The sequence below is a fragment of the Lutra lutra genome, chromosome 2, assembly GCF_902655055.1.
Source record: "Lutra lutra chromosome 2, mLutLut1.2, whole genome shotgun sequence".
In the NCBI taxonomy this organism is placed as follows: domain Eukaryota; kingdom Metazoa; phylum Chordata; class Mammalia; order Carnivora; family Mustelidae; genus Lutra; species Lutra lutra.
Window position 1 is genome coordinate 14,413,298 of NC_062279.1, and position 14,974 is coordinate 14,428,271.

At 41.1% G+C, this 14,974-nt stretch overlaps 1 protein-coding gene across 1 annotated transcript in view; it reads left to right on the top strand.

The window, feature by feature from the left end:
• Positions 1-14,974, top strand: part of WWC2 (WW and C2 domain containing 2) — a 207,004-nt gene that overhangs the window by 122,577 nt on the left and 69,453 nt on the right. The window contains 4 exon segments of the mRNA XM_047714505.1: positions 4,835-4,914; positions 9,610-9,739; positions 12,837-12,983; positions 14,029-14,102. Coding sequence (XP_047570461.1) covers positions 4,835-4,914; positions 9,610-9,739; positions 12,837-12,983; positions 14,029-14,102 — 431 coding nt within the window.

Sequence of the window (14,974 nt, forward strand, 5' to 3'; positions counted from 1 at the left end):
AGAGAAAGTGGTGAAAAGGGAAGGTAGTCATTAGTAAAATGCCATTTTGCTCATTATAGCTCTAATGTTGCAGGGTTCACTTTTGGGGCAAACTTCTGAAACCTCCCTGTCTTGTGATCCTTCCAAGGTCCACAGATTTCTGGAATTTACTTTTCTCTTATTGTCTTCTTCTTCCTCCTCCTTTTAAAATAAAACTTATTACACCGGGATTGTCGGAAATGGGAAGAGGGTCCGTGATTTCCAGTCATACTCATCACATTTAATCACAGCATCTTCCTGGTTTTCAGAAATAACTTTAAAATCAATTTAAAATGTCAGTTGCCTTGGTGTAGTCAAAATAGAATGCGGGAAATGTGCAAAAGCCATGGGTCTTTTGCCTCCAATTTGATACTCTGGGTTGTGAGATTTGATTCCTTGGAAGTAAGTCTATAATTAGATGGTTGGCTGTGGCAGAACGTTGAGTATGTAGGAGACAAAAAGCATAAACTCTAGGGTTTGTGGGGCTATTCGTGTGTTCAACTTGGTTGGGCTGTAAGAATAACGAAGTTTCTAAGGTAAAATAAGGACCTTGGATTTTATTTGGGTCATTTTCCAAAATTCTAGTTTATCTCTGATCTTATATGTTTGTACTATCATGCCATTAATAACTACAACTTTTGATTATAGTTTTTAAAACCTTGTCCTGGGTTCTGGATTGTTAACAGTATGAGCGACAGCACAGTACTTACTTACTCTTTTTTGGTTTGAGGTTCCTCACCTATAAAATAAGAATTAAAACTATTTATAGAGTAGCTGTGAGGATTGAAAATAGGCGTTTATATTTAGCACAATGCCGGGAATACATAAGGTCCTCATGAATTTTAACTGTCATTATTGCTTCCTGGTGGAGTATACATTGTGCTACTTTTGCAAGCGAGGATTAGCTTAATCCTTTAGCTGTGATCTAAGGACGTTGGTTTTTGCGTTCTGTGGCTTGCATTAGAGGGTGGGATGGAGAATTAAAGAGTAGTAACAGTGATCCTCAAATAACTAACAATGTCACATGGTCCTGGGAGAAGAAAGGTAGTTGAACTAGTTCAGACCATACTCTTGAAACCGAATACAATTTGCAAATGCTCTTTGATTGGAAATAATACCCATTTTCACTTGTCATTATAATGGAAATCAGACTTTTTCAGAGTCCGCATCATAAAATGCAACACTGATACTTGGAGGTAAAGTTTATTCAGGTAATCCACTATGAAGACTCCCCAAGAAGGAAGCAGTTGCCTACAGTAGTTTACAGCCAACGTTAGGTAGAATAAATAATGTGGAATGAAAGCAAGCACAGATTAGCTTCCTCCATCTTTGTCACTCAATGCACAATAAAATCTCCCTCCCATCACTTAAACAGACAAGAGCCTGAATGTTCAAAAGTTAATTTTAGATTTTAAATGATAACTTTCGGAAAAAATTTAAATTGATGTGTCATCGTAGTCCAAATGATTTTTAAGTAGAAGGCTCTTTTATGTCAGTGAGACACGCTCATTGTTTTAATTTAATTGTTCTAAGTGGGCTCAGTATCGCCATTGTTTCTATCAACTGTGTTTTCAGAGGTAAAGACAGGCTTCAGGCCAGCTGTTTGAGTTGGTATTGATTTTTGGATTAAATGTGGTTGTTGTTTTAAAATAAAAATGTTACAGTCTTTGGTAAACAGCTCTTTAGAGGTGCTGTCAGAAGTAAAAGTGCGTGTGGAATGAGCTATTGATTACTGATGGCTCTTTTGACGTGATAATAATCGAATCCTACAGCTGAAATGTCTTTATGATCCACTGCAAACGAGCTCACTGTTCTTCGTGAATGTTAAAGCACTTTCACAATCCGGCTCGGATGGCCCCTCCTCCGTGAGGCCAGCCAGAAGTGCACCCGTGTGCCTGTGGATTCCAGTAGCATTGTTTATACCTGTCTTTGTAGTTATAAAGAGGGCCTTGCAACATCATGATTTGTGTTTTCTTTTCCCTCATCAAACATAAGTGCCTTAGGGCACAAACCTTTAAACATTCAGATAAACTCAACAGATGATTCATCAACAGATAAATGATTGAATATCTATACTACCTAAGTATTGTGCCTTAGGTGTGCGAGCATGAGTACTACACGGCCTGTCCTTGTCACTTTATTCTGTGTGGTGCCTATGCTCCCTCTTGACTTGCTGTCATTTTCCAGGATGCTCTGTTTTCCCTCCGATTTCTCTTGTCACCGCTTTGCAGTGCGTTTTGTCCCTTTCTCTAGTAGATTTCTGAATGATGAGGATATCCGAGGCGTGTTCTCGACTCTCTTCTGTTTTCAGTACACACTGTGTATGTGATCTCATTTATTCTCATGCATTTAAAATACTATCTTTGTGTCAGTGACTCTCAGTTTTATAACTCTGGTCCAGAAACTTCTGAACATCAAGCCTCCATATTGCAATGGCCTTTGAAGTTTCCTGAGTATCAGAGAAGTAAATGTCTCAAAGAATACCCTTGATCTTACCCCCAGATCTGGTCCCACCCTCCAGGTGTACCTGCCTCCGCCTGGCAAGCCAAAATCCTGGCAGTGATCCTTGACACATCATCTCCTTCACACTGCACCTTGAGCCCATCACCAAGGCCTGTTGACTCTGCCTCCCAAATATATTCTTCCTCTGGCTCTACTCTCTAGACGCAGCCTGCACGCCAGCCCGCAGTGCAGGTGGAATGACCCCTTTTGGCCCCTCTGGTCCAATCACCACAGTCATCACAGTGGCTTTTAAAAATCATAAAGCAGATCATGCTTTAAAATTTCTCCCCAGTTCTCCTTGTTCTTAAGATTTAGAAATCTGGGGCACCTGGGTGGCTCAGTCGTTATGCATCTGCCTTCAGCCCAGGTCATGATCCTGGGGTCCTGGGATCGAGCCCCACGTCGGCCTCCCTGCTCAGTAGAGCAGGAGGCCTACTTCTCCCTCTCCCTCTCCCCTTGCTTGTGTTCCCTCTCTCATTGTCTCTCTCTCTCTCTGTCAAGTTTAAAAAAAAATATATATATATATATTTTTTATATATATTTATATATATTTTATATATAAATTTATATATATATAATTTTATATATAAATTTATATATATTTATATATATATTTTATATATATAAAATTATATATATATATATAAATTTAAAAAGAAAGAAATCTTCCACATGGCTTCAAAACTCTATATAAGGCCTTCTTTTCTAGTTGCATTTCATGCTGCAAACCACCTCTGTAATCCAGCAAATGGTAGCATACTCTAAATCCCAGAGATTTTATTTATTTATTACAGAGAAAGAACATGAGTGGGAGGCAGAGGGAGAGGGAGAAGCGGGCTTCCTGCTCAGAGCCCAACAAGGGGCTCCATCCCAGGACCCTGACATCATGCCTGGAACTGAAGGCAGATGCCTAACCAACTGAGCCACTCAGGTGCCCCCAAATCCCAGAGACTTGAGTTTCCTCTTCCCATGGTTTAGGGTTTGTGGTCTGCCTTTTGAGGACCTCCTTTTACCGAGCGAAGCCCCACTGACCCACTCTGCTTAAATACCTTTTCCACAGACAGGCTTTGTCCAGCTCCTCACACCAAATCAGGTCCCATCCCCCCTTTTCATCCTGAAGTATCCCAAACCTTTCCTTTCTATCCCCCATGGTAATTGGTAAGATTTGTTTCGTTGGATGATTATTTGCTCAAGGTCTGGCTCCCCCCTTGTTCTGAAGGGCCTGTGAGGGCAAAGATCATGTCTACTTTATTCACACTTGAGACCCAGGACCTGACAGACACGTAGTGGAAAGTCAGTAAATATTTGTGGAATGGATAGACTAAATAGGAAATAAAAGCTCAAAAGCACGTTGAAATGCCGCCTGTCAGAATGTGCTTCAAACTTAAGGCTATAATATGGAAGTAAATTGCTGACACCCACGGAAAACCTTTAGTTTGTGACTAAACCGGGCTTCTGCTAGTCTTTTGACCTATCACATTTTAGCATTGTCTTCACCAAGAATGTATTTGGCAACAGGGGAAAGAAAAGTATATATATATATATATATATATATATATATATATATATATAAATATCTGTCATATAAATATATATATATATATATTTTTAATCAGATTGACAGATGTTTATTGATCACACAGTGCTTGTCCTTGTCCTTTTTATTCCTCATAGTGCCTGGTACTCTTCTAGAACTTCGGGGTACAGCTGGTGTGATGCAGCTCACTTTCCCATGGGGGGCAGACAGTAAACAACTACACAGAAAATTTCAGGTCCTGAGAAGTACCGTGCACGACATAGAACAGTAATGATTGGGGTAGAGAAGTCGTATTCCAAAAGGCAACGTGTGAGTGGAGACTTGAGTGCCAGGAGTCCGTTCTGGAAGGTCTGAGGGAAAGTCTTCCAGCGTGTTGCAGGAGCAGAGCGGGTATTTTCTGACACATTCGAGAAACGGGTGGCCGACGGTCCTAGAGTGTAGCGAAGGAGGGAAGGAGGAGCACGCGGTGTTGGATTTCCAGAAATCGGGATTTCTGACTCCCCCCTTCCTAGCTATTTATCACAGTATGGAGAAAGTCATGATGCCAGCTCGCAGGAAGGTTGCTAACTATGATCATGAGGGTAGATATAGGTGATAATGAACATCACTGATAATTTAAACATAATTAACCTGCCTTCCACCGAATATATGTTCGGGGAAGCCAGTAGAGTAAATGTTAAGCTGTGTCTGCGTGTTTAATAGTTTACCGTTAGACTATCTTTTAAAACAGCGTTGCTGATTGTTTACGTTCTTATCTACATTGATTTCTCACCAAAGGTTAAAAAGCTGAAGAGAGAACTCTCCCAAATGAAGCAAGAATTGCTCTACAAAGAACAAGGCTTTGAAACATTGCAACAGTGAGTATGAAAATACTGAAATTGAGAATAGCTTAAAGCCCCCTAACTCCTACGAAGAAAATAGAAGTACCCGTTCTACCTAAGAGATGTCTCAAAGAAACATAAAGTAAAAAACTCCGAACTGTACACCAAAAAAAACAAAAAAAGTGGTCAACCAACCAACAAAAACCTTGGAAAAATCTATATACTGTGAAAAGGTCTAATGTTTTATGCATCATCAAGAGTCAAAGAAAGCAGTGAGAAGCCTCACATTGTGTGTGGGCGCCCGCCGGCCGCCTCGCAGGTTGAGGTCAGCACCGCCATGTTGGGCTCTCGCAGCTGGACAGCTTGAGCCTCTGCTGCCTGGAGCCCTGGGTGGGAGGCATCTCTCTGCCTCTTTGTCAGCCCCAGGCACCCCCTAACCGGGGCTGATCTCAGGGAGCAAATCGGGGTCAGCAGGGAAGCTCGAGTGGGTTCCTCGCTTGCCGCATTCCTTCTCTCCTTTCCAGTTCTCTAGTCAAGTCTGACGAGCCACTGGCCTGACTCTACACTGGGACAGGCTACGGAAGATACAGACAGTCAGAGGGTAGTGGATTCTGGAATCTTCTGCCCTCTCCCCAGCCCCCGGAAGCCCCTGTTCTCCCAGCTGACAAGGCGCTGCCCCGCTAAACCCTGACAGGCTCCCTGGGCTTTCCAAAGCTCGCGCCCCCCACCCCAGGGTCTCTGGTGTGAGACAAGAAGCTGATGGTTTTCCCAGCCGCATGACCGCTGAGAGGATGGAAGGCATTATCCCTCAGAAGGCATTCAGCTGGGGTTTTGTTGCTGTTGTTTTACTTCCCTCCTCTGTGCGCGGGGCTCCATGCCAGCTGTGGGGCAGTGTTTATAGAGCATTGCCGATGGCCTGTGCGTCCCCCCCTCTCCCTCTGCGGCAGTCCAAGGCAACAGGGCATTATCCCTTTTCAAGACCCCGTGTTTGTTGGCCAGACAGACATAAGCTGGTGGTTCTGTGTGTTTGCACGACAGGTTACAGCTCCGGACCAGTCCCGACTCTTGACCAGCATCACATGACTGGTTTCAGACAAGGTCTTACGGCTCAGTCTTCCTTTTTGCCGCTCACCTCATGTAGTCATCAGCATTTTATTCTTTCAGATGCTCCTGTCCTAGTGCTTCTCAGACCTGACTGCACATTAGAATCATCTGAGGAGCTTTTTAAAAAAATACCTGTTTCTGGTCTCCGTCTAGGTATATACTTTGAGCGATCTGTAGGTCGTTCTCGGGTATGGCTGTGTTCTAAGAACCTCAGCCAGCTTCAGAGCTCCCCTGAAGAACTGAGCGGACCTAGAATGACATCAGTGTGATACTTGGTAATTGCATGTCACATAAAGGAGGGCTTTGTGGTGGGAATGGAGAGAGAAAGCAAACTCTGAAGAGCCCTACGAAGTGTTTAGCTATACGGTAAACATTTTTAAGGCACATGAAATTGTAACTCATGTCACCACCCGGGATTAAAGGTTAGCCAAACTTGCTGTTTTGTTATATTGATATAACAATGCTGTATTGTTCTAAAGCAGTTTGCTTGCAAGCCATTTTTATAGGAATCCAAGGCATGTTTAAGAATCTGTCAATAACATTCCACAAGAAAACAATAGACATTTGTTGTAGAAATTCAGGCATTCTCTTGCAATGATTCTAATCCCTTGAACCGAGATTGGAAAGATATGATATCTAACATCAGAGACCTCTCCTGTTGATCCTAACTATAGACAAAATAAAGCTGTTTTCATTCAAATGTTAACCACCATACTACGAGAACATTGACTAGTAATTGATTGAACCCAGAGACCATACTTTTCAAGAAACTACATTCCTGATACTATAAAGAGACTTTTCCTTGGGGTTTTGACAGAAAATATATTTCTGAAAGGATTTAAATAGAATCCTGCTGCAGGCTTTTGTAACTTTTCATTTATTAACAATGGGATGGGCTATTTTTGCCAAATCTGGAGCTATAATGTAATTTGAACTCCAGCTTTCATTTTACGAAGTACAAGAGTTTATTCTGGATGAATGAATGGAGTTTTATTCTCCGCATTATTCATTTCTGTCTGTGGTTCCGGAGTTGACTTTGGCCTAGACCGTAGCATAGCGTATATGTAGACAGATACGACCAAGACGTTTCTGCTTTGTCACCTTCGGCATTCACTCAGAAGTGGAAAATGAGAAGTGAAACACTCAGCCAGCCAAAAGTGTATACCTGGCCTGTGAAAATCTGGCTCAGGGTGGGGCACATATTCTCCAGGGAAGGCATGCAAATGGGAATCTCCTCTCTTTTGGAAGAGACTAAGATAGAGAGGAAATTAATAATACAGTACTCAGAACCTCCCCCCTGCAAAACAAACAAACAAACAAAAAAACCTTAAAAAAATTTTTTTTAGGGAGGACTATAAAATTGTATTTCTCAAATTAAAAACAGAAAAACACAGTACTTTGTTTTAAAAATCAGCAAATAACGCTAATATTTTGTTTGACTTTATTTTATGGTCAGGGTCAAAAAAGAGAAAATGTGGAAGATGTAGAATTGAGGAGAAAAGGAGAAACGTGGAGCTAAAGGGAAAAACACTAGTTAGAGGAAAACAGAGGTGCTCAGGGGAGGCCGAAAGGAGTCTGAGAGGAAGACTGGAGGACTCCCCGGTGGGGGTGGGGAGACGTGGGGGCAGGTGCTGAGTTGACCTGACTTGTCCTTGTTTGTGGTTAGCCCCAGACTGAGCAGTGGTTAGCCAGGACATTTTAATCTAGTTTTAAAGCTCTCTGAAATGAAAATGAGCAGTCTTGAAGTAGTCCTGCCTTTGTTTTTAAGTACTAAAGTTGATTTCTGACTTAAAGATTTGTTTTAATTCTCAGATTCCGAAGGTTTTGCACAAATAGGAAGAAATCATTTGGGCTTTAGAAATTCACTTTGACAAAGTCCGAGAGTCTTGTGTTCATGGCTATTTCATGAAATCTCACAGATTTTTTTTTTTTTATTAAAATAAGACTTTAAAAAAATAATAAAATAAAATAAGACTTTTGCCTCAACTAGGTGAGTAGACATAATACTTAAGGGAGTCAACAATTTCACTGATAAATCCCTTCCCAAGTAAATGGAATTAAATCAATATTTGAAGTACTACCTGTGCTTTTTATCAAATATTCAAAGTGTGATAGCGTAAGAGCCCTGAGCCTGAATATGTCATTTTGAGGACTATCCTCCCTACTAATGAAATGTTTATGCAATTTAGGGGCTAAAGTGCCTAAGTCTTCCGGTCTTATTTTTTCACTTAGAGGAAGCGTGATGAGTAGATCTTTAGGGTCCCTTCCAGCCCTAAGCACTGGCTGTAGCACACCACTGTTTAATTCACTGACTTCATTAGTTGTACTTACTTTTATTATCAAATAACCTTACGATGAAATTCCTTTTATTTTCTTAGGCTAAGACTTTGGCAACAATAAAATACTTACTAAAATAGTACACGGGGAAATATGTTATCTGCCAACTGTACTTGCTTGAGTAAACTTTGGAAGAGTGAGTAAGATGGCATTGTTGGTGGTGGTTTTTTTTTTTTGTTTTCACATCATAGAAATAAATATAAATCATTAAATGTTTTAAACTAAATGAGCTCAGAGCCAGTTCTCCATGGCATAATGAGTGCCATATTTCTGTGGATAAGACTAAGACTATGTCCAAGAATGAGAGTCATTGGCTGTTGGGGCAGAGGCATAGCCATATGCTCTTCAGGGGAACCCCAAGTTGTATTCAGAATGAATCCTGGACAGCGTCGGTGGTCGGAGAGAACCAAGAGAGTGAGAATGAGGACACTGTTAAACCATTAAAAAAAAACAAAAATCACCTAGGTAATTCGGTTGGGTCCTTCTACACACAAAGAATTAGACTTGAAATCCTCTGATGTATGTAGGGTGCCATGCAAACTGTAAGGACGTTTGGTGAGCAGATCTGGGGGACGTGATAAATGAAATCCTTGAAGAGCTTTTTATTCAACATTAATTGTCAAATGAACATGTCTGCCTTTTGCCTTATTCCTAGATTTGAACTCGTCAACAAGGCAAGCAGTTTTATCTCGACTCCTAACGGTCATAAAAACAGAACAAGTACTTTTCATATATTTTAAAAGAAGAAACTAACCACACGATCCAAATATTCTAGGCTACGCACTAGTATAAATAATAATCACTTGCACTGCGAAAAGGCCTGCCAGCCCGTAGGCGCTGTGCTTGATTTGGCACAGACATTACGGCTTATGTAAAATTAGGCAACCGGGAGGAATCCTGTACTTCCTGTAGCTTTCCAGTTTATCGTTACTTCTGTCTTGCTAGATCCTTTCCCTAAGGCCTTAACCCTCCTCAGGGTGGAGGTTGGGCTTAGGAGGTTGGCCCATGGTGGGGTCATCCAAAACAATTGAAGACAAAATGACTGAGCCTGAAAATGATGAGAAACAGAAGGGGCATGAGGTGGGCGGTGGGAGAGTGCTGGAAGTGGTTGGAAAGGAAAGCAGGAGGAACAATCCGCTCGAGAGCGTGGTTCTGGTATGTGGGAGGCAAGTAGCAGAATCATGAGCCAGCTGCAACAACCCGAAAACCGGGTTCCTAGACTGTTAGCTTAACTTGTACTCTGTCAACCCTCCTTGACTTTTTTTCCTCTTTTCTTTTTTTTCTCAACAGAATAGATAAAAAAATGTCCGGAGGCCAGAGTGGCTATGAACTTAGTGAAGCCAAAGCCATTCTAACTGAACTGAAATCTATCAGAAAGGCTATTAGTTCAGGAGAAAAAGAAAAGCAAGATCTGATGCAGGTATGTTGCAAAACATTTTTTAAGTCAGACACCTACCCTCTGGGGCCCCAGAAACTCTCCTTGAGGCAGAAGTTCTCCATCAGAGTCTGGATGGCCCTTGCTCACGCTGCCTCATTCAGACAGACTTTGGCCTAGGCATTGAGGCCACAGGTGGCATTGGAGGTAAATTGGTGGGTTCCTAGGTTCCTATATGCTGATCCTGCCTTGTGTGCAAAAGAAACAACCATTCAGTGGTCAGTATCCTGCATTTTAAATACCTATTTTCAGTAAGTTTAGTCGGGTTGGTTTTTTTTTTTTTTCCTTTTTTCCAAAGAGTGTGTCTCTTCCTCTTCTTACCTTCCCTCCATCCCATACTTATCAAAGGCCTGAGAATTCTTTGTATTTCAGATATTTGGAGCTCTGAGTAAGGATTTCGTCTGTGATTTAGGAAAAATGTTAGAGCCAGCGGCAATGTTCGCATTCTTAGTAGAAACGCTACTTTTAAATACTATAGTCAGCTAGTTCATGTCAGTTTTCAAAATGTTAACTGAACATAGGTACATATTCTTAAACACCTATAATTTTGCCTTTAGGGAATTTTGAAATAACTTGCAAGAAAAGATCAAATAGAAAAGATAATAGTATTAATAGCAAATCCTTCTGAGCACTGACTGTGTGTTGGGCCAGTCTTCTCCCTGTCTCTCATGAAAGTAGTGCATTTAATTCTGACGGCAACCCTGAAGATGGGCTCATATTATCCTTACCTACAGACAGGAAATTGCAGTACAAAAAAAATTAAGTAACTTCAAGTCACACAGCTCAGAAGTGGTAGGACTGTGGTTTAAACCTAGGCAGACTTGCTTCTAGAATATGTGGTTTTAAATATATATATGAAACATAGAAAAATTTATTTGGAGGTATTTTTGTTTTGTTCCACAATAATCCTGGTGATTAAATGAGTAATTCCTAAAATGCACATCACAGGTCCTTTGGAAAAAGTTAAGAACTTTGAGCAAATTTACATTGGAACTTTATAATTCAGCAATTGGAGGTTATCTTTGATTGTTCCCATAAAGAAGAAATTTGGATTTATACACAGACCAGATAAATTAAAAGATTAGATTCCTTTTCAATTACCTAAAGTATAAAAAACAATTAGTAGGTAGGACAATCAGTATTAGAGCTGAGAGGGACATTAAGTGGGAGCTTCTCTGACTTTCGGAGCTCTTTGACCATGAACTACTGTAAGAGATATATTCTAATGACAGCCCAGGCACACACCAGTGTCTTTATGTTGGGACACACACACACCCACACGCCATATTTCTTTCTTTCTTTCTTTTTTTTTTTTAAGATTCTATTTATTTATTTTACAGAGAGAGACACAGTGAGAAAGGGAACACAAACAGAGGGAGAGGGAAAGGGAGAAGCAGGCTTCCCGCTGAGCAGGGAGCCCAATATGGGGCTTGATCCCAGGACCCTGGAATCACGACTGGAGCCGAAGGCAGACGCTTAACAACTGAGTCATTCAGGCGCCCCCACACACCGTATTTCTTTTTCTTTTTTTTTTTTTTAAAGATTTTATTTATTTATTTGACAGATCACAAGCAGGCAGAGAGGCAGGCAGAGAGAGAGGAGGAAGCAGGCTCCCTGCCGAGCAGAGAGCCCGATGTGGGGCTCGATCCCAGGACTCTGAGATCATGACCTGAGCCGAAGGCAGTGGCCTAACCCACTGAGCCACCCAGGCGCCCCATCTTTTTTTTTTTTTTAAGATTTTATTTATTTATTTGACAGACAGAGATCACAGTAGGCGGAGAGGCAGGCAGAGAGAGAGAGCAGGAAGCAGGCTCCCCACTGAGCAGAGAGCCTGACGCAGGGCTCGATCCCAGGACCCTGGGATCATGACCTGAGCCGAAGGCAGAGGCTTTAACCCACTGAGCCACCCAGGTGCCCCGACACCATATTTCTTAATACTTATTTCTTAATACTCTCAATACTAGCAACGTGGTCTGAATTGACTTTCTAGTCTCTTCTTTTTCATCAAAAAACATGCTAGTCCTGACCTACTAATTTGATGAGGAGCATGTCAACACGGACAGATTAAAAAAATACTCTTCTTTTCACTGTACTGATGAAAAAATGGAAAAGACTTGCCCAGAGTCACTAAAAGGTTTCTTTGTTCTTTTCTGTAGTATATTATTTGATGGGACTGCTTGAGTTTTATCCCTCTCATACAAGCATTTTGCCTAAATAGTCCTCTGAAAGAAAATAAAGAAGTTTAGGTAAAAAGCACATATCAGATCTCTGAAATTTCTAATTTGGGGGAATATTTCTCATTTTTTATTATAAGAATTGTAAATGTCAGGATTAAATCCTGTTTTTTCTTAAAGTTAGTAATAATGAGTTTCTTACCATTTTTATTAGTGTTTTATGAGGGGGAATCTGGGTTGGTAGCAGCATAGCTAAGATTTTTCTCCTTCTTAACACTGTCCTTTGCTCACGTCCTCTAGTTAAAGTAAGCTCAGTTTACTAAGTGTGGGTGTAACAGCAAGCTTGGATCAGCCACCAGGACTGGGACTCCTGGCCCTCAGTCTCCTCATCTCTGACGGTAGTGGGAGCCAATAATCCCTTGGGTTCCATCCAGATGTACAAAAGGCATCATTCCAGGAGTCTGCTGCAGAGGAAGTTTTCTTGCTGTATCTGCAATGAGATTGCATTGTAGGTAGTCCGTGTTTCCATAATTCCTGCTGTATGAAATGAGAAGTGAAAATGAGTCTTTTTAAAATAGATCTCTTTTCAATGAAATTTTAAAAACAAGAAATGCATGTATCACGTATAAAGATGCCATTACGCGCAGCAGGAATAATTCCCGGGCTGTCTTGGGGAAGGTAAGATAACTTGTTTATGATTATCTCACATACTTCCAGAGTCACACATGTATTTGTGCAAAATGAGAGTCTCATCTTATTTATTCAATAATTTAAAGTGATAAGTACCTGTTAAAATAAAGTCTTTTTTTTTCTATTGAGATTGCGTCTCTTGATTTGAGTTGACCCACTGGCCAGGTTCTGCATCTTAAGTGTTAAGCTCTAGGTTGGACTTTGTGTTTCCTGAACAGAGTCTGGCTAAGCTGCAGGAGCGGTTCCACTTGGATCAGAGCATTGGCACATCCGAGCCAGACCTGAGATCCAGTCCCGTGAACTCAAATTTATCTCTCTCCAGACAGACCCTTGACGCCGGGTCACAGACAAGCATTTCCGGAGACGTAAGTTATCCTCGGGGAAGGGTTGGCCCTAGCACTGTCTTTGATGAGCCTGAAGTACTGGATGGATAGCAAGTGGGACAGGAGCTAGCGAGGTAGTTTGCCTCACAACTGTGTGGATTCAATATTTCTGCCTCCTAGATTGCTTTTAAAAACCCAGAGTCTTACTTACCTTTTCTGTCTGGGTGCCAAGCGTATCAGGATCTGTCCATGTGAACGGCTTGGTTCAAATTTTCTCAGACTGTATTTATTCGGAGATGTTGTTGAAAGGGTAGAGATGCATGAGAATTTAAGTTTTTCCTATTACATTTAAGGTCTTCAAAATTTAGATCTTTTCAATTAAACACTGAGGCTAATGAGAAACAAAAAAAAATACGCCTTAGAAAAATTTTTTTGTAGATCAAAGGTTATTTATATTAAAACTTTAAATTGCGGTTTATGCCCAGGGTTTGAAGATACTTGCCGTGGCTTGACTCCTGTTCACTGTTTTTGCATTCTCTTTGGGATGCCATTCATCGGATACTTACTTTTCTAGTTCATTCACTGCTATTTTTGTGTTCTCTTTTACTTCCTTGAATTCTCTGCTGTGAAAATGAAACAGGTAGAGATCAACAATAAGACTTACCTGTTTGAAAAATGAGTTTTTGAAGTTATTTAGTTTATGGTTTTTGCATTTAGAAGTTAGATGATGGAATTTGAGCTCACGGAGGCAAGGAAATTAATTTCAGTTCATATAGTTTATTGACCTGTACACCCTTCGTAAACTCTGAGATACCAGAAACATTGACATAACACTTTTTATCTTGAATTGAATGTGTGGAGAAAATGATGTTCAAAGGGTCTTTGAAAAACAGACAAGCTTGAATTAAAAAGAAATGTTTTGCCCCTACTGAGACCAGAAAGTAAGTGCCTTTTAAAACTGGTGTTCCCAATTTCAAGACCATCTTCTTTAGTTTTCCAATTACTTGTGCCTTCTAGAAACAAAAGCAGTTTACCTTCATTCATTAGCAGAGTTAATTGACTTTTTTCCCTTTTGTTTATTTACCAGATCGGAGTGAGAAGTAGATCAAATTTAGCTGAAAAGGTCAGGCTGAGCCTACAGTATGAAGAAGCCAAAAGAAGGTAACAAAAGGGGAGCTCTTACGTGTTCAGTGGTCAGCAGGCAAAAACAGTGTTTTCTTTCCCAGAATTAATCTTTATTCCTACAGTGACATCTGCTGGGTGTTCCCCAATGCCTTCTTACCAAGGTTACTCTTGAGGGTTTTTAGATGTAAGGGTTGCAGACCACCCTCTCTGCTCTCTGTTTCCCCCCACAGCTGAAGGACAGGGAGAATTAGTGAGAAGCGTGCACATGACGTTGCCCCCTCTCTTCTGGAAGAAAGAAGCTTAGAGCTTGTCCAGTACTTATTCCTAAGTAGAAGTGGGAAGATCGGTTTCTCAGGTAGAATCGTGGCACAGTGGCTCGGGTACAGGACTTGACAGTGGCCGAGGACCTCTAGGTAAATAGCTGTAATTCCTTTGCTTTGAGGGAAGAGTTCCCGCCAACCTCCTTGAAGATTCTGAGATATCTGTTCTGGCAACTGACTTCAGGGCAAAGGGGGAGAGATTCCTGTGTCCCTCGTTTATCCTCTAGAGCCTTGGAACCCTGTGCTTTCTTCTTCTCACCTTGTAACTCTGCTTGGGGAAGGCTCAGGAGACTTCTCCCTCCTCATCCAGCAGACAGGCTCAACTTGTTTTCATAATATGGACACCTTGCTCATTTTGAGGAGAGGGTCATGCTATTCTGTTTGATTTCATTATTTTCCTTTTTAGAGTTTAAAAATGCTTTGATTTATTATTTAGGAAGAAAAAAATGATCTGTTATTTAGGGGAAAAAACTGTACTACCACCCTATAGGCGACAGAGAAGGTTACCATGTTCCTCCTTGAGAGCACGGAAGGCTCAGCTGAGAACCTGCTAGAAGGTCACAGTTTGCTATCACAGGACCATCAGAT